This window comes from Ornithodoros turicata, chromosome 6, assembly GCF_037126465.1.
Source record: "Ornithodoros turicata isolate Travis chromosome 6, ASM3712646v1, whole genome shotgun sequence".
Taxonomy (NCBI): Eukaryota; Metazoa; Arthropoda; class Arachnida; order Ixodida; family Argasidae; genus Ornithodoros; species Ornithodoros turicata.
The window spans coordinates 74,543,332-74,562,833 of record NC_088206.1 but is presented as its reverse complement, the minus strand read 5'-3'; the positions used below and the strand labels follow the sequence as shown (position 1 = coordinate 74,562,833).

At 46.4% G+C, this 19,502-nt stretch overlaps 2 protein-coding genes and 1 long non-coding RNA gene across 6 annotated transcripts; 1 reads left to right on the top strand and 2 right to left on the bottom strand.

Moving 5' to 3' along the window:
• Window positions 1–307: 307 nt before the first annotated feature.
• Window positions 308–11,271, top strand: LOC135397429 (proton channel OtopLc-like). Of its 4 annotated transcripts, XM_064629039.1 has the most exons (6): window positions 312–736; window positions 791–899; window positions 956–1,190; window positions 1,250–1,416; window positions 9,903–10,032; window positions 10,082–11,271. In XM_064629039.1, exons 1-6 carry the CDS (start codon window positions 618–620, stop codon window positions 10,939–10,941), a joined length of 1,620 nt encoding a protein of 539 aa, XP_064485109.1. In that variant the 5' UTR covers window positions 312–617; the 3' UTR covers window positions 10,942–11,271. The 4 variants fall into 4 exon arrangements, with proteins under 4 accessions (XP_064485110.1, XP_064485107.1, XP_064485108.1 ...); XM_064629040.1 differs by having other exon boundaries at window positions 308–1,190; window positions 10,082–10,234; window positions 10,574–11,271; XM_064629038.1 differs by having other exon boundaries at window positions 311–899; window positions 956–1,186.
• LOC135397431 (uncharacterized) lies at window positions 365–6,678 on the bottom strand. The gene is made up of 3 exons (XR_010423644.1): window positions 6,287–6,678; window positions 4,769–6,197; window positions 365–1,171 (listed from the first exon to the last, which is right to left on the bottom strand). It is a non-coding gene; the product is annotated as an uncharacterized LOC135397431 (long non-coding RNA).
• On the bottom strand, window positions 10,942–19,502 carry LOC135397428 (bromo adjacent homology domain-containing 1 protein-like). Its single transcript, XM_064629036.1, has 8 exons — window positions 19,104–19,502; window positions 14,122–15,116; window positions 12,711–12,922; window positions 12,477–12,651; window positions 12,254–12,420; window positions 12,036–12,198; window positions 11,815–11,983; window positions 10,942–11,754 (listed from the first exon to the last, which is right to left on the bottom strand). Exons 2-8 carry the CDS (start codon window positions 15,068–15,070, stop codon window positions 11,553–11,555), a joined length of 2,037 nt encoding a protein of 678 aa, XP_064485106.1. The 5' UTR covers window positions 15,071–15,116; window positions 19,104–19,502; the 3' UTR covers window positions 10,942–11,552.

The window sequence follows — 19,502 nt, the reverse complement described above, 5'->3', positions numbered from 1 at the left end:
ATCCTCCACGTTATCCCCACTATTGCGCCTGGATTCAAATGCATGTACTTGTCCATGACTTGAAACCCCGAGACAATGTAGAGGACGATAACAGACAAACACAACACGGTTGTGTTTGTCTGTTATCGTCCTCTACCTTGTCTCGGGTTTTCAAGTCATGGATCGTCACCACCAGCTCGCTTGCTACCTAACTTCCCTTTCGTTATCATGTACTTGTGTTTCTCCAGCTTCGTTGGCTGCATGCCAAGGAACCGACTTCTGTCTTCACGTGACAAGACCAGGACTACCTGATGCTTACATCAGTCCTCTGTGCAGTTGGGTTTGGGGGTGAATCCGCTAACAATGGATAATGGAAAGACACGGAGATGGACTTATATTTTATCGGGTATTTCTCTAAAGATTGGTAGCTTCCCACAAGAACCCGGCTCAGTGCAAACCTTCTTGTTTTCCCTTCTTGCACGCAATCTAAAGGGGATGTTGTCCTTGGATTTTACATACCAAAGATAATTGTCGATCATTTGCGACAGTCGACCACCCGAAGGACGAAAGGAAACGTGTTGACAGGCACGCCGCGCATTTCATGCCAGATTGAATGACAGTCGCCCGCAGTAACGCAGATGACGAGGATGGTACCGACAGACAACGACGTGGTGAAACCCGACGAGCCCGTCAAATCCATCCGATGGAGTGCCTCCGTCGTGGACAAACAAGACGAGGAGCTGGCATCGAAACCAAGGTTCCTAACGTCATAGCCATTGTGTCTTTTGATCGAAAGCCTCTGTTTTTGCAGGCGTTACTTGAGTCTTATGCTGAGCAGCATCTATGGCGTCTTCATCTTCACTATGGGCGCCACCTTCTGTGCGGCCGATCGTGCCCTGGACAATTTTCATGTCTCCGAGGTAACCGGTATACGTTTCCCTGGTATGTGAGCAATAAGTGGGTAACTCGCTTGCAGATATTCAGCATTCTTGTAGCAGCTGCTGGAGTGCTGTGGCTGGCGATCCTGCATGTGGATGTATTGTGGCACAAGCACTCGGCCAGTCGGAGGGTGAGACCTTCGCAGAGTGGATTGTACGCTCACAGCACTGCCAGCGTATTTCGCATGCAAGCCAAGAAGACGTCGGCACCCAGGCTGTGGTTCCTCATCGGCAGACACAGCGGAAGTTTCTACCTGAAAGGCGGCATGGTCGGTAGGTGAGTCCAACATGCATACACTTGCTTCTAAAGTATGGGCAACAAATTGTTTCAGTGTTCTGCTTCTGCCATCTTGTCAACGAAGGCCTCATTCTTCAGGATACCGTCAACAACATGAGGATTGAGGGACAGACCGTCAGAGACACTCTCAAGATCGCCTTTCACGTCCTTAGACCCATTTATTCATTCTACCAGCTCTTCATCGCATTCAAGTACTCCAACGTGAGGAACACTTTATTCGCACATCATTTTCTCTATGAGGGACGCACAACGAATAGGAGAGGTGCCGTAAGATAGCCGCTTCTGGATTACACGGAAAGCTGAGAGTGCATCGAATGTTGACGTTTTCACTCCTTGCACAACACCGGTTGCAAGCATTATACTTTTATGTTAGACTTTTCGCGGTCAATGGGGTTCAGGCCACAATCGGGATCTACAAAAATTGAGCGTGTGTATATGTATAGCTTGCGTTCTAAGTTTGTCGCTGTCCCGATAACGTATTTGCTCCATGTGTAGCGATATCTACTCCATCTATAAGCGGACCTGAGCATAACATATTGGATGTTCTTGGTCACTGCGAGCAAAAATGTGAACGCGGTTTCTTGTGTGTTCTACCGTGCAACATGCGCTCCACATTCTTGCACTTTGATCGCTGTGTCGAGCCCGTTCTAGCCTGAAATAACAAATCACTCAGACGGTGTCCTCTGGAAGGTACTTCTTGTTCATATACCTTGTTTTTTATTCGGCCCTTCTTCTCAATCTTATTGATTAGCTTATTCCAATCTGTATTTCGTTGCATCCACTCCGGCACTTGTATCGTACGTGGTGGAAGGTTGTCCCAAATGCCTAGTGGGCTTCCTTTGCGTTCGGGGACACATGGGACTTTTTCTTTTTTTCATGCGACTTTACAAGCGGAATATGGGTTCTACGCACGTGACCACTGTTTTTGTTCGTTGTCACTTTCACCAAAGTGGTAGCATGCTTACAAGTTACTTTCTGAGTGGTTACTATTACCGAAAGAAAGCAACCACACTCTGAGAAAAGCCAACCCTTTGGCCAGTGTTTCTCACTAGGAGATGACAGACGTCACTGTCAGCAGCTGCCGGCTTTTGTTCTGCCAAAAACAGACAAATCTTGCTGATTAGGTTCATCCCAAAACGATCCTCAATCACCTTCCCTTCTGTCACGGCCGCAAAGGTAAAACCAGAGGATCGTTTTTGTTGTTCATCTCAAAAGCCTGGTGCACTGTTGACTTTTTTCGTACACTGTTTTGTTTTAGTAACAAAGTGATCAGAAAGTGGCATCTGTCCTTCACAGTGTACTCACTCAACGAGGGATTGATTTCACCGAAACGCCCCCAGCAAATCGTATACATCCCAGGTACATTCTGGCGATATCGCAAATTGCATGTTAAGATATCTATGGGAGCTTCACAGAGAGTAGAAAGCACATCCATGCGACTGCCAGATTCCGACTGTTTTCACATCCCAGGCAGAACCGTCGCATAGACAACATCTACTTGGATGTGTTCATGGGATATTTTAAAATTTATGCTACCTTTGAATCAATTTGCAACTGATAGTCTGCTATAGCAAATGAATGACGCACACACTAATTAAACAAAAAGAAAATCAACTTTTGGCAACACACCCCACTTGGGGAGGTGTGCCCAGCGACCTTTCGGTCATAATCCAAGGCCCACCAATGCAGACCGCGTTAACAAATGTGCTCTCTCCATATAAGATGTAGGCTCCCTCCGCGTATGCGGATTTCAAGAGGTACCAGAGCGAGCATATTGTCAGTTGTGAGCACCGTAGTCACAGTGAATTCGTAACGGGATAACTGAATTTTATTTGGTAGGTTGCATACTAGATATAGGATAAAATTACGCCCCGTGCGGCCACGCGTCCGCTTTCGTTCGTGTCTCGTGGTTCTCTCTCTCGGGCGTCGGCCGGTGCGCCTCCGTTGTCATCTGTATTTAGAGAAGCAACGATGCCTGGCGATGGATTCTTACTTCGCTAACAATATACTGAAGTACAAATTGTTGGAGTAGGTTCATTAAAGGAGTACAGGGGGTCATCCAAAAAAAATTCAGATTAAGACGTCTGATGAAAGTGCGTGTGTCATTTTACCGAATAGCGCGAAAGGTTTTGATGTGTGCAGTTTGTTTAAAAAAAACAACAACAAAAAACATAAACATGGCCCCGCGTGTTCACCCTTAACTCGTCAATCCGGGATTAGCGAGGAGGAGAAGGTATGATGCCATGTCACCGGTGACGTTACAGGGGGAACTCGTTCTGGTTCGCAGGTCATTGGGGGTCAGTGCCCTGTCCCTTTGCCACCGTAAACCAGTTTTGCCAGTTCTAGCGGGGAATTATGACCGAGCCAGGAGCAATGCTTTTTCAGAACCCAGCCGAATAGCAGACGACAGCGGAGTAGCAGACATTTCTCTGGACCAATCACAGAGCGTGTCCCATGTAGCGTCAGCGCGTGGTCCCAGGCAGATCAGAGGCTGGTACTGCTCTCCACCGCCGCTGCGCACGGTCGCTTTTTGCAGAGCACTTTAAATTCAATTTCTGCGATAATTATGACACTGTGGTGTGAATTACTTGTCATGGTGCATCTTACTGGCCTACTTAACAGTTTTATAAGAAGAAAACAAGGTGTTAAAAATGACTTATGTGCTACTACGTATCATGTTTGCAACAGCGACAACGTCTTTGCAGTTAACCTGTGCGTCTGCAAACGACGTCAGCGTATACCCGCTAACCTGATACCCTATCCTGGTAAATATCGTGTTTCTAACTCAAGATACCGTCTATAATGTGATTACTTGGTAGATAAAGTAGTAAACCCAAAAATTTTCCCCGTTTGCTTACGTCATGCCACTAAGGGTCACGTGTCCGAGATGTCTCCGCAAAATAACGCGGGCTTCGTCCTTTCTTTCTACGTCTACCAGATGTCCCAGGGATATAGAACAGTTTTCGATGTCACATTGTGGACGCACATGTAACGTCGGATAGACGTCGCGGACATATGTGACGTGTGCGACCTTTGTGGGACGTACCTGGGATATTTCTGGTTTACTGGGCCCATGTCAGAAATGTCCTACAGCTGGTCTAGGACATTTCGATGCAGCGCATTTCGGTGCACGGTGAAATGAATCTCTCCCTTAGTGAGTGCACTGTGAACGAAACCAAGAGGTATGCTTCGGGAAAATGGGTCCTGCGGCCTAAATAAGATGAGGCACAGGAAAGTCATTTTATTTTGCAACCTTGTGGGAACACTCTCGGGGCAATGCCCGTCCGTTCCGTTCCTGTGGAAGGCAGAGCCGGTGCGATAGGGGGGGGGGGGGGGCGAATAAGGCGACCTCCTTAAGCCCCGCGCTTGCACAGGCCCCGCGCAGGAAGCCCTCAACCAGGGATTACTTTTTTTAAATATCAAGTACGCACTTAAGCGTGTGAAACAGGCCCCGCAATGTGCCTTTGCCTCAGGCCCCGCACGTCCCTAGCACCGGCCCTGCATGGTGGAAGGCGAAACACAACATCAAGAAACCTATAATTTAATCACTCACATCTTGTCTCCCAACGATCGGTCGCATCAATGACCAATGACCACACAGAAGAGTTCTTCGTCCTCTTCTCACGCGCTCCTCTAACACGTGCCGTCCCGTCACCACCGCCTGTGGCGCCATCTATTGGCGGTTTATATCCCCCCCGCCTTTATAACAACGGTACTAATCTTCGTGGACTACAAATCGTCGTCGCCCATGTCAAGGATGCCGTCTTCGAAAGCTTGGGGTTGAGGAGGGGTCCGAGTAACTCCGGCCTTATCCGTCTCAGGGTCAGGGCTCAGGAGGATAGGCGTAGATGGTCTGTAGCTTGGTGTTGTGGAGGGTGCCTTGCCGGTGAGTTCTACGGTGTAATTCGGGCACACGGCAGATCGGACAGAGGACTCGCCTTTCGTCTTCGGAGAGAGGAAGGGGTGGATCGTTGGGGTGCCGATCAGAGACCCCTCTGGCGCTCTGGATGGATCGTGTGTGCGGAGAGGTCGTGGTTGAGATGTCCACCGGGATTGTGATCATATGATGTGTATGTGTATGATGATGATACACGGGCTTCATGGGACGTGAAGCCCATGATACCGGTATTTTATTTATTTATCGATCGTACCCTACTGCTCCACATCAGTGGAATTACGTAGGGGAGAGTGCAGTACACGACATGCAATAATAACAAAAATACAATAACACGTAGTACGCATTGAGCCAAAAGAATGTATGGCGTGATAACACATCAACAACACAAACAAGTACAAAATCTAACCAAAGTGTGAGCCGTTACTCCGAAAAGAAAGAAACCAGTTTTTGTGAAAACAGAGTCGCTGAGTCTGAAAGGACAAGGTCACGTGGAAGGCTGTTCCAATGTGGTATTGAGCGAACAAAAAAGGAGTTTTGAAACATGTATGTCGCCGGACACAAGTATCTAAGTCACCACTGATCGTTGAGTGGCCAGTACCTGTGCACTGGGGTGTGCAGGCGGTTAGGCAACGCTCCGGTCTAGGGAAGATGCAGGTCCGGGCGTTTCTTCTTCCTTGGAGGCATCGTAGTCTGCGAGGAAAGCATAGGGGAATACGGTTAGAAAACAATGTCAGACCATGAGAACCTGAAAGGGCTCTCCCCCAGAAGATTATAGCTGAAGATTGCAAAAGAGAAATCACACTATAAGAAAGACCAACTACGCAAGAGCACTAGGATTTCGTGACTGGGATAGTGGCGGCTACATGTGCCGCCTGCGCGGACGCAAACTGCGGCTGGAAGGTCCAGGAAGCCAAGTGGCGGTGGGGGTCAGGTGGCAGTGAGGGTCCAGAAAGGTCTGGAAGGTCCTGGTCCAGGTCTTGCGGAGGAGTCTGCCTCTTCCCCCTCGGGGTCTCGGAGGTGGTAAATCTTCAGGTCTGGGATGTATACTGGCCCCGTTTCGTCGCTCGAGTGACAGTGACGGAGCCTGTAAGTGAGGCAAGGGGAACACGCACTTAACGACGAAGGGGCCATCCCACCTATCTGCGAGCGAAGCTGCAAAGCCACGTGACGCACCACTAAGCTGGTGAGTCCGTCGAAGGACAAGGTCATCGACGCTGTAGGTGAGATTCCGTCGGACTCGGTTTACTGGCGAGCCTGGTCCAGCCTTGCGACGTCCAGATTCTCCCGAACCGTCCGAGGTGCAACGTCCAGTCGAACGTTGAACGTTGAACGAACGAAGTCCTCGGCAAACCTGGGTGATTCCATCTCAACTCAGGCAGGGTGGTCCGGACACCATCACAGATTTCCTTTGAAAAAATATATGTTCTACAGCAACACGCATGCACAGAGGAGTAATAAATATTTTGGCTCTGTGTGTTGGGTGATCCGCCAGGAAAAAAATCCGAGAGAAATTGACTCGGCGGCGGAGTTTTCTGACGGAGCGACTTTGACATTTTATGCCTCGCCAGCGGACGGTCCCAAACTATTGTGTGTGTGTTTTTTCTTCTTCTTTTTTACGCAACATGTCAGACACAACGGCTTTCAGCTGCGTAAGCAGCACTGGTCAATTCTATTTTGATCTTCAATTAAAGATCACCAAAGTTGCCACAAAATTCTGATTTTGGTCATATTTGTCTTGGCGCTGTATTCCTCCTGTACACGCCATCGAGATATATGAAGTACCGACGTCTAGGCCGAAGTATACCACTTAAGTTGATGTCAAATTTGAATGTCTGTATCTTGCCCCCTTTCGGCAAGGTGGTGTAGAGTACAGTTATGCTCTCAAAAATGGGGTTTTTTGGACTCTCGTTTCTCAAAAATCCCACCTACGCTCTCCTTCATATTTTGTAGTCATGTAGCCCAGGCTATGACCTATGTGTGTCCGCGTTAGCATGTGCTAATGACACCCATAATTCCATCCTTAAGCTTTGTATATAGCAAGTTTAACTCAATAAACTAACAAACTACAATGTGTCACATGTAAAATGGAAGGTTCCCTCTCAGCACAACTCGGGATAGCGCGCAACAAACGTTGAGTGTGGAGCGCACTGTGTATGTCTCGACCGTGAGAACCACGCAGGAGAGTTAACATGATTATTGGAGTCTGCTATTGCCGACATCTCCGGTCTTGAATGACAGAGCTCAGGATGCAGATCTACCGCAAATCCCGTCCTAGCAATATATTTTGAGTCTTTCTGACTCGTTTTTCCCACAGTCTAATCTCACTACCGTTCACGTGAAGTTCAGCGACGTCCTGAGTCCGTGACTTTTGTTTCCGACATGAACACAAAGTACTGTACGGATCCCGTGTACTGTGCCAACTATGCGGTGCTACCCTATTGTTATTAGAAGCAAGTTCCCTAGAAACATACCAGGCCTCAAAGAACGAAGAATGGATGGCAGTGCGAGCGGCCGTTGGAATCCAGTCTTGCCGCATGTGGACGAAAATAGTGGAAGGAGATGGACGCGTCACTGTCAAAATGTCCAGAGTTCCCGAGGAACAGCCAGAGCACTTCTCTGCGCCGGGCTGACGAGCTCCAAGTAGAGCGAAACAGCTGTTCTCGGCTGGGAGCAGTGGCGTCACTAGGGCACGTGTCACCCCACTCCACCCCATTAACGGACCCCTTTCCGTACCAGGCGTTTCACGATAAATGGACATATTACACCACACCCAGAAAAAAAAAAGATCAGATAATGTGCCTCGTAGAAGGCTCCTCATGTTTTTTGCGTCATCGTGCCGCAGAGAACGGGAGGAAGCAGCAGTATTAGTGCTGCGCGTCACCCCTTCCGCCCCTTCACCCGGTGCGGGCCGTACCCCCCTAGTGACGCCACTGGTTGGGAGTGCACGATCAAATTGTAAACATATGCTCAACGTGCAGCCACAGAGCTTCGGCTATTTTGCTTTGTATGCACGCTGAAAGAAATGTGTTCGGGCAACCGCGAAATAGGTAGTGTGAGGAAGATCACCGATTGCAATCATCCTCATCGCTCTCACCATCGCGCGAGACCGCGCCCAATTCATTCTGGTCTCGGCCTCCACTCCATCCTTTGGCTACATTGACTATTTGGCTACACCTGTCTCGGTTTTCTGCCTAACAGTAGTTAAAAAAAAAAATTGAGGCAGACAACGAAGGTGTGGGAAATATGGAAAAAGGGGGGGAAGTCATTTATTTACAAGTGGAAAGTTCATCAGAACAGACGACAGGACAGTCCTGACAAAGGCAGAGCTTCCTCCGCAACATCGACGCCTCCCCACCTGTAAATAAATAACTTCCCTCTTTTACATTACTTCCCACACCTTCGTTGTCTGCCTCTATCTTTTTTTCAACTACCTATATATATACCTATTTCAACTACCCAATGAAAAATGAGATACAGATTACGAAGGTACGGGGAGTAAGAAAAAAGGGGGATAATTTATTTACATGTAAGATACTTTGAATGCTAAAAGGGTTGTCTACGTTACGGCGGAAGCTCCGCCTTCGTCAGGACAAAAATATGTCATTGATACAGAGCTTATAAAGGCTTGCACAGTGACGTTTATTGTTCACCAACGACGGCCGCTCGCGTCACGCAGCGGCCTTCCGTCGAACTGCAAACCTGCCTTAAAGGGGCACTGAAATGCCCACACAAGTTCACTTCAAATTACGTTACACGCTGTGTGGATTTCGCACTTGTTGTTATAATCCAAAAATTTCGTTACGAAGAATTATACCAGGCTCATTCTTGCTTCGCCATGCTCCGGAGCTGCGCGTGCCACGCCGTGGAGCAGTTCCGTCGAAAAACGTAGTGCGAGTTACGAAGCGGAGTGGTGTCGCTGTCCGAACGACGTGAATATATTTGTTGTCAGTGGAGCATTTGTGATAACTGTTAGGTAAGCGTAGGTGATACTGTTGCTTCAGTAAATCGGTAATGAAAACTGCAGCAATGCGCATCATGCCGAGCATGTACCGAGTACTACGACCGGCCCCGTTCCAAATCCACGCGCTTCTCCCACTTCTCCTGCTGTCTCACTGGGTGCCGCCAATTTTTGTTCCCTGAGCATCCCATTGGTTGCCGCCAAAGACGGCTGTCTTCATTGCGCTGTGTTAACTAATTTTGCTTGCACTATACTAATTGGAACACGGACTTTCAGTTAATGCGGAAAGCTGGGCTAGTTGGTACGATACAGGGCTTTCGACTTTCATTTGAGAACAAGTTTTTTTTTTTTTTTTTGCATTTTAGTGCCCCATTAACGCTGCGCGAGGGGTCGGCGACTACAGCGGGGCAAGGGGGCGGGGGGCAATTGCCCCACAAGCCGAGTAAGGGGGGGGGGTCAAAAAGACACAGTTCGGGCAGCAAAAATGCGGGGGGTGGGGAGCGCAAATTTCCCATTTGTTCTCCAGGAGGCGAAAAGTAGACTCCGCCCTGGTTGCACGCAAGGTGTGAGATTTGAGCAAGGGCCGGAGATAGCTACAGCGGACTGCCCGTGCACAGAGACAACATCCGTGCGTATTGGCTTTGTTCCCAATGGATTGCTAACAGGAACAAGTGACGGCCTCTGTTGGAGCCATTTCTTTTTTTGACAGCCTGCACGAAACCATGTTGGGAGCCTTCACATTAGCTCTACATTGTGCTTTGTTCACATGACTTGTGTTATAGAAGAATTGGGTTGGAAGATGAAGAAAAACAAAAAGCCTTTCTTACGCAGATCGTCATCAACCACGCCTTCACTGCTTCACGGTTTGGTATGATGCACTTAATAGGCACATGTCTTTACTTCTGGTTCAGCAGTATCGTCCAGGAATATCACCACAGCACCCATGGTGACTACAAACATGGTAGGTTTCCTTAACACTGTAACGGCTATGATAAGCTTATTTCCCACAGGCAATCGCACCATACTGGATTTCACATCCGTCACCCTGTATCTTCAGCCGTTCACCATCGAGTATCAAATCATCCTAGCCGGTGTGTGGTACATTGTATGGCAGAACATTGGTACCGACCCTCCTGGCCAGACGCGCAGGCAATCAGAAGGAGGTGAAGCAAAATACCACAGCAACCTAGTAGTGAGCGCAGATTGCCACGCAGCCAACAAGGGTCTCTTTGCGGGTATCTTCCTTCTATTGTGTGCCATCGTGTCACTGGTCATTGAGCAGGTGGCCTTCAGCAGCCCAGCCTACCACAGCGTGGAGACTATAATCTTTCTTGCTCAGAACACGGCCCTCGTTGTAATTGCCTTGCTTGCTGTTGTCTGGGGCTACAAGCAGATATCCACACTAGACTTGAATACCCATCCCATCACGCTGTTAGACGACGTCTTGCTCTATGTTCCCCTGCCTTTCTACTTTGTATACTACATCGTCACCATCATTGCAGATATGTGGTACGAGAGTTACACCTTGCTAACCAGTCACGTGGTGACGGTCATTCAGGTGGTCCTGCAGACGCTCTTTTTAAGCGACGGCCTCAGACGGTGCAGTAACTCCCGCAGACAGAAGTTCACGAAACCTGGTCGAGAGACGGTTACCTTCCTAATTGTCTGCAATATCGCCATCTGGGTGACAAATACGTTCCAGACAGAGAAGCCTCATCTCAATAACTATATGCGTATGTGCTTCGGGGAAAGTGCATGGGTGATGGTCAAGCACTCAACACTTCCCCTCATGCTCTTCTACAGATTCCACTCTTCTGTTTGCTTGGCAGATATCTGGAAATCTGCCTATGAGAGTGACATTGCTCTGTAATGATGACCCGTTTTTATTACCAAATATTATTAGATGGCTTTCATTCACACCAGTTGGTTTGTGTGTAAAAGACCCTTCTTTTTATGTATAATACTACTGCCTATCACAGATCACTCATGGGCACTCTGTTTTGGGGCCAAAAATCATACATGAGCAACATTTTGCCCACATTTTAACAAGAATCTGCACCTACCCATATGAAGAACGTTTTCCTCAAAATGAAATGTTGCAACCATTACATAAATGTTTAAACACATCATAGTGAATGTGAAAATATAATAAGAGACTACCATCTGCGTAACTTAAATAATAAAATGTGGCAATATATTATACCGTTCGTGTGCAAAAACTTTCATACCAACCAAGACTTGAACAAAGTATTTACACAATGAATGAACAAAAATATAGGACAAAATTACTTACTCTGTTACATATGAATTGTGCAAAATGTACAGTGTGATGCAGGGAAAGTCACCTCAATAGGTCGAGGAAGAGCTTCACTTTAGCATCATATTAAGCTTCCAATAGGAGAGCAACTCAACAGTTGACTTTTGTAGAAAAGTCGTTGCACTTAAAAAATGCACCATCCCAGAGGAGAACATAAATTACAATCATTTGCTGCTGGCAAAGGAAGGATTCTTGAGTATGCGTCTCTGGCGAAAGTCGTAGACCCGTCTGCAAAAGAACACCAGCTGTGGGTCCATGCGCCCTGGGGGAAGACGGTCACGACGGGAGTAGCCTTCTTCCAGGTCGGGTACGACGGCTGTGCGGGGTCTTTGACCTTCTTCCAGCAATTTTGTACGTGCCCTATACCTGAGAGAAAAATGTCTTTGAAGCCTTCATCAAGCAAGCCCAAGCAAGTGGTGTTTGTACCTGCAGTACTCAGCAAAAGTGAGGACATAACACTTGTCTTCGATGCAGGCAACACTGTTACAGTCACGGTGCTTAGAGGCAAAAATTTCATCTTCCATGTGGTGAGGCTTTCGACCCTGGTCAGTGTGTTCGGGTCGGTAATACCACAGTAGGCTCATCATCATTTCACCTGCAGAACAATCCCTATGATGACACTACCCAGGATGGAAAAGGAATTATACCATCATCATCATTCTCCCAGAGTGCAGCCACCTTGGCAACAAAGGGTAAATCCACCTTGCGTGTTCCAGAACGCAGAAGAACACAGTCACGGACTCTGATGATGTCACCTTCCACATGACGCATGGCCGGGAAGCAGGCACGCTCATGCGGAGTGTCCTCATTCTGAAAGCAGCAGCTCGTGTCATATGCTTGTGCTATAGCGCTCATGCTCTCTTACATTAACAACTACTATCTTGGAAAACGGCTCTCCATCCCACGACCACCCGTGAGCAAATTTCCTTCGCTTCCTGCTTAGTACTACTCGAGGTACCTCTTCCCCTTGAACATCTCCACTTTCTTCACTCTCTTTTTGTGCCACCCGCTTCTTGTCACTCGTTCGGTTCTCTGCAAAGGAACACAAATTGGACACCCACATTTGTAATCACTATTTGAGAACTGACCCTTGGCTCTGGTAACCCTCTTCTTGGCAGCCATGAGTGCAGACTCTGGTGGTGAACAAGAGCCTTCTGTCTCCAGTGCTTTTGATGCATCTAAAAAGTCATTCCCCTGAGGTGGGGACTTTGTCTCTGGAGGGGTGACCGGCTCAGACTTTGGCACAGCTGGTGCAGCTGTCATCTGAGTAAGAGAGAGAGAGAAAAAAAATGCACACAAAGCTTCAATCCTTCAAGCCACACCTTTATCTGAAAGTCAGGTGTAGGAGATGAGGTATAGGGGCAGGCAGAAAAGTTGCCACTGTTGGGTCCCAGACACTCTGTAAAACATGGGTACTGGGGTGGCTGTGCACCCAGGTGCTGTTGAGGATGGAACGGTACCGGCTTATGAATGAGGCACTGTTCATGTCCTGCTGTCTGAATCAATGGTCCAGCAGGCTGGAAGTAGTTTGGCACTGGAAAAACATGAAACAGAGCCTGTTAGGGATAATTACAGGAGTCTGTGACAAAAGAAAGTCAAGCTACAATATCAAGAGAGCTAAAAAAGTTCACATGCTCTGTACAATGGCTAATCCACAACACCTGCCATGTAAACCATAATGAACAGTTCATTGAGTGCAAAGATAAGGGACCCTATAGTATATCCTTGTCCTGCGTATGTCACTACCGAGGCACACCATCTGGATATCTAAGGCTGCGTTCACATGCGCCAACTTTCTCCAGCAACAATGTCCAACTATACAGTTGGTTCGAGGCGGCCGACACCACCAACCACGACCAACTCGAGCTGCTCCGAATCGGTCGACAACTGAAAACTCCAGAGTTGGTAGTGTTCTAGCCACCAATCAATGAGAGGAGCATTGCCACGTGACTCCCGATGGCGTGATGTGGTTTCATTCGTGCCATACTACCTGGCATCGGTTAGTAGCTTGCAGGTGTAGCCGGGAAATATTTTAAAAAATAAACTCCACACAATAGGTATTTTTTGAAGATGATGATTTTTGGGCAAAATAAACTGACTTAGGCTCGAATAATGCCAGTTGAAGAAAGGTACCATCAGTTGGATTTGAACCCACACCTTCAGATTGCCATAAGGATGTTTGTTGGTACGTGGAACACAGCCTAAGCATTTGTGATATCCTATGTGAATAACAAAAGAATGACGAAGACTTAAAGAAGAGAAAGACGACTCCGGGAGGCTGGAGAACGATACTAGCTGTTTATCGAAGAATCTACTTCAATCAACTGGTTTGTACTTGATGTTTATTATGTCTGCATTAATAAAACAAGTTTGCTGAAAGTCAACATCACAGCATTCACATGGATGCTAACTTTTGTTCCATTCAGCAGTGGCAATAGACAGGGTTGGCACACAACTAACAAGAGAAATAATTGAAGCCTATCATATCGGAAACCTAAAAGACCTTGAAAGGCACATCCCATAGCTTCTGTCAATTCTATAAACCTGTAGTTGAAATATGACAGTTGTCAAAGAAGAGGTCAGGTGCATTAACCAAGGGACAACTAATGGCACACTCTTTTCACACAAGTAGAGAGGCATCTTGTGGAAGGAGACAAGGAAAAGACAGTTACTTGTATCGGTTTTCAACCAGTTAAGTCAGGCTTTTTGATAAGAAGTAGTAAAGTAACTCACCGTATTCCACAGGCGCATAGGGAAGGGCAGGGTAGCGTGGCACAGTAAAAGCACTCCCATAGTGCATAGGTGCCACACTGACCACTCGGTCAACTGTGTAGCCAGTGGTCGTCGCCGGAGGCAATAGGGCAGCAGGTGGTGTAGGGTAGTTGGTGTAATAGCTCTGTGGCCCCAAAATGGGATCACCATTATAGGTAGTCTGCATCTGAAGGCAGGTTGCTTTAGTTCGGTACCGGTACGTGACTGCAGCAGCTTCTTTCTCTTGCTCATCCTTCACCTCCTTGGTGGTGTTAATGTGAACCCTGTACTCACTGACGGCCACAGACTGTGAAGAGGATGCAGATGAGGCAGGACGGTGTCTGTCTCGACCTTCAGAATCCGAGTCTGACTTTTTTCTGTGCACTGTTTGCACCACAACAATTTCCTCCTGGTGATGATGCACAACTTTAAGTTCGCACGAAGATTCTTTCTCATACTTTCGGCTCCTTTCCTGGCTGTAGCTAGCAGCCATGATGGCCTGCGCATTCAAGCTGGCCATCCGTCGACACTGTCTTGTGTCAATAATTTCTACGTCAGAGTCCACCATCTCCCGCTTACGTTTGCCAGGCTTTGGCTTCTCTGCCTTTGTTCGTTCCACATCTTCACTAGGCATTGGTCGACCTTCGTTCTCGTACAAGATGTGCACTTTGGCCATGGCATTCAAGCTGGCAACGCGATGCGTTTTGGCCTCTTCCTTGAGACCGCACTTGGTGGAGAAGACATCGCACAGACCTGCCAGCGATGCCTTTTGTTTTTTGGATCGCAGTCTTTTACGCGTCTTGGAGGTCTTCTTGGTGGCCTTCTTGGATGGATCTCTGGTCTTGCGCACTGACCTTGCATTCATGGTCTTGGACGCTCTGCGGCAAACCCGGGATCCCCGACCGGGTTGTGCCCTCAATGTGCACAACATCCTTTAATCTCCGCTCATTGTGTGACACTGGCAAAGTATATCGCTCCTGGAACACATAAATGCAAACACATTATTATATTTCCCAAGTTAGCGTGGGGGGCCAGTAGCAGAGCTAGAAGATTGGGCCACCCTTGATGAAACAACACAAGACGCAAAATAATACTGAATAGCATAAAAATGATGGGAAGCAAACTTATGAAAGAAACAAGGAAATAAGAGAAAGTTACCAGATAGTAACATGTTGCAAAATAACGAGACAGATACACAATAGCAAAACTTCCAATGTCTCTTCTGCTTTATAAATTGCCATGTCTCAACTTATCACCAGCCATACTTCACTTGGATCAGAAGCTTTCTCTCCAACCGACTTGAGCCATGTCATGTTAATTCGCATGAATCTAACCTTGCTAGTGTTACCTCTGGTGTACCACAAGGGTCAGTTCTAGGACCTCTAGTTTTCCTCATCTTCATCAGTGACCTGCCTCGCAATATTTTCTCACATATCTGGTTGCTTGCTGATGACTGCGTCTTATACCACAACGTAAGGTCTCTCACGAGTTCCAATTTTCTGCAGGAAGGCCTAAATGTCATCTTGACATGGTGCTCCAATTGGAAACTTTGCCTCAGCATTACTAAATGTTCTTATCTTTGTTTCTCCTACAGTAACCAGAAATGTTACTATCTCTCCTGCAACTTCATACAAGTACCTTGGTCTAACTTTAACACAAGATTTGTCCTGGAACGAGCACATTAAACGTATCACCGCTTCTGCTGACTCTACCCTTAGTTTCATCAGGCGCAACCTGAAGCTTTTCTCCTTCTGTCAGTCTCCAAGCCTACATTACCCTGGTTCACCCTAAACTAGCATATGCATCTTCAATATGGCACCCCCATCAGTCATACCTCCACGACCTCATAGAAACTATTCAGAAAAGGGCAACTTGCTTTATTCTCTCAAACTACTCTTATCATTCAAGCGTCTCTGCTCTAAAGGCTTCACTTAACAAATTCTTCTGCTTGTGCCTCTTCCATAAGTTCATTTACACGTCCGCTCTATGTTGCACTTACATCCTGACTACACGACATATCTTTCTATATCTTGACCATCCCATGAAAGTCAGCCGTCCCACCACTCATACATCATATTATTCGGAATCATTATTTCTACTAAGCAGCAGAGACTGGAATGACCTTCCAGACTTGTATTCTTTTCTTTTTCAACGAATTATGTAAATTGTACATTGTGTGTACCATGTGTATATCCTATTTCTTCTGTTGTTGTTTTTGTTTCCTTTTCTTTTGATTTTTTTTTGCCAACTAATGTACCCTCATGTAATGCCTTTGAGGTAATGACATAGATAAATAAATAAATAAATAAACAATATATGCAGTCATAAAATCATGTGACAAAATAAAAGTGACAAAAGACAAGTAAGAGCAACAGATTTCCATTTATGGTATTAACGAATGCTACTCGCGGCAACGCTTGCTGCGGCATAGCCGTTCAACCACTTATGAGTACTGCACTTCCTGACGGCACTTGTCTGCAATTTTCCCCGACTTCAGCTGCCTTTTTGGCAAATTCCCTGACAATTCCCTGTTTTCCAGGTTTTCCAGGTTAGTAGGCACCCTGATTCTATATACTAGTATACTAGTTATATGAATACTTCCCTTTTCATGCCCTGGACTGATGCAGGGTAGATACCACTAACAAGTGCAGCAAGAAAATTCCATTCTTTTGTCATAGACGGCAATTAAACCATATTTTACGCCACAGGCTAAAAAACCTCTCATAGTATGGTTTGTCACAAATAAGTGTCTGTAAAAGCTTTGTTTTTCAGAATGGCGTTCCAGTCTTCATACTTTTCTGTTAATTCATATGCTTTCTTTCCCCCACATCCTTTCTGTCTGGTGTGATAAATATCAAGGAATTACTGATGTAGAACAGCTGCTTACCCAATGTCCTCTGATTTGATAAAAAGGTTCCAAGATGGGCATCCAGGAAGGCAACAGTGTCATTCAGAAAATCAAAGATGCCACCAATATTGATTGCCCACAATGAGACCTAGTTAAACCATTCCTAAGGCCTGTAATACTTCCTTCCTGAGCCCATCGACTATCCTCCTATCCGCATTTCATCCGCAGCCTTTGTGAATACTGTCAACCCTCGTTAATATGATGAAGGCCATTCTCGCAGATTTTGGTCATTAAGCGAATTGTCATATTAACGAGCAACATGGATCATGCTCCAGATAAGCCTTTCATAAAAGAAGTCTCATTTGCTCTGTCTCATTTATTGAAGATGCAGATATTGCAGGCACATTATTTCAATTTATTTCATTTTACCAACACAAATTATTATTTACAACCTTACAATTTATTTACAATTTATTTACAATTTATCGACGAAAGAAATCCACAAAAACAGTCTGCTTAAAAAACTGTCAATATTAGACCTTCCGTTGACTCAATTGCACGGGCAAAGGTGAATACATACCGCACGTACATCATCAATGTACCACTGGATTTGTGGGTCAAGAGGATGACTCTGTAGAAATGGGATTGTGACTTTGAAATTCACCGCGCCTACGTTTTCCCGGGGCCACTGGCCTTTTGGTCAGGAGGATGACTCTGTCTGCGGTGGACGGTCCCAATAACGGGGGAAGATTACATCCGCAATTTGTCCCCCGATATGTTGGTCATAGTCGGATTATCGAGTTGTCATAATAATGAGGGGCCTTTACACAGGACCTCCACTGGGAGCAAACGGTGCCCCAGAAAAGTGGTCATAAAGTGAGGACATCATACTAACGCATGTCGACTGTACCTCACAAAAGTAGCTTCAGAGTGGCATTGATAACGCTCTGACACGATCTAAAAGTAGTTTACTCTCATGAAATCTGCTGTTTCGATAAAACACCAATCCAACAAAAGTGAGTACACAGACTTCCCTTATTCCCCTCCTTCCCCTTTGAGGCTGCTTAAGTATATAGGTTGTGGTTTGTTCAATAAATCGCTGTTGTGCCTGAGAAAGTGTTGGTGTTGTCCTTGTTTGTTTTCAATGTCTCTGGTTTTCTTCCCATCATCATGTGCCAACCAGTATGCAATCTCTCCCTTCTGCCGATGATCTCCTCGTTAGAAGTCCACCAGAAAAATTGTTTCCATGGCAATAAAAATCAAGACTCTAAACAAAGTTCATTGACGAGGGAAAAAATGTTGGGATTTGCGGTACCTATGGCAGAAGTCTTATGAGAAGTCAGCTTATAAGACATGTTCAAAATCGTTCCCGATTTTTACCGCTCTATTCGATAGATTCTTATCCTGGCTTGGGCACTTTCTACGAGCGCGCAGCAAGTAAAGCGCTGCTTTTCACTAGTCCAATCTTGACTGAACATTTGTCTCTGGGTAAAATGTTTCGCTGCAGTCGTACTTCCTTCAGTGGAAACACACAAACACAAGGCAACTGTGACAACACATTGCCATTGAAAAAAAAAAAAAGATACCGTGATATTTCGTTTTGTGTTCCTCACTGCAAACCTACACTTTCCTACCTCATCCGACGAATCGGATTCTTTTCAAATACATATTTTCGTGGGTTCCCAGCTGACCTCTTTGCTGTTTTATATGACATTTTTCGCACAATAGTTTCAGGAGGGAGGACTTTCATACAGCACCAGTGAGAATTCTTGCTCTGGTGACCTCGTGAATTTGGGAAGCAAAAGCAGCCTTTCAACTACGACGTACAGTCGTGAGCAATTCCTTTGAGAGTATCGTACTGCAACCATCGTACGACACCGTCCAATAGTCTGCAGAAGTACATTTTGCTATGTACTTTCTGGAATAACGATGGGAATGCTTGACGAATGTGGATCCTATGGGATGTAGATAAGCCTAATCCGTAGGGTTTTGGGTTTTAGGGCACCCCTGTCATCGCTTTTTGTTCCTGCTACCGTTGCACGCGTATTTCCTACTTCCTGATCCACGGCGGTCAGGGTCTATTCATGCACAAGGGAAGGAGGCAACAAGTGCTCACCTATTTACTGCCCACTGGGCCTTTGGTAATACATTTCCAGGTGAGGAAACAGAAAACATGGCAGAACCGGGACATCCTTCAAATGCTTGTGTGTGTGTTGTTCAAGACGACGCATACTGCATTTTTGCGGGAACTATCATTCCGGTGATCCACTACTTGGCTGTATTCCAGTGTCACATCAACTGGACGCACCGACGCACCGTGATAACTGTATGGGAAGGTTCGCGAAGCATTTCTCAGGTGGCAGCACTTGTCGGCTGCCACTTTCTTTTTGATTGTCGTAAAAAGAGACCGATGGAATTGGCGGAACGCAGAATGCGGAGAAGAAAGATGTGTGGAAACTCGAATGGTTTTCACGATTCCACGTAAAATGGCGTAGATCGGCGGTGGACGTGTCGC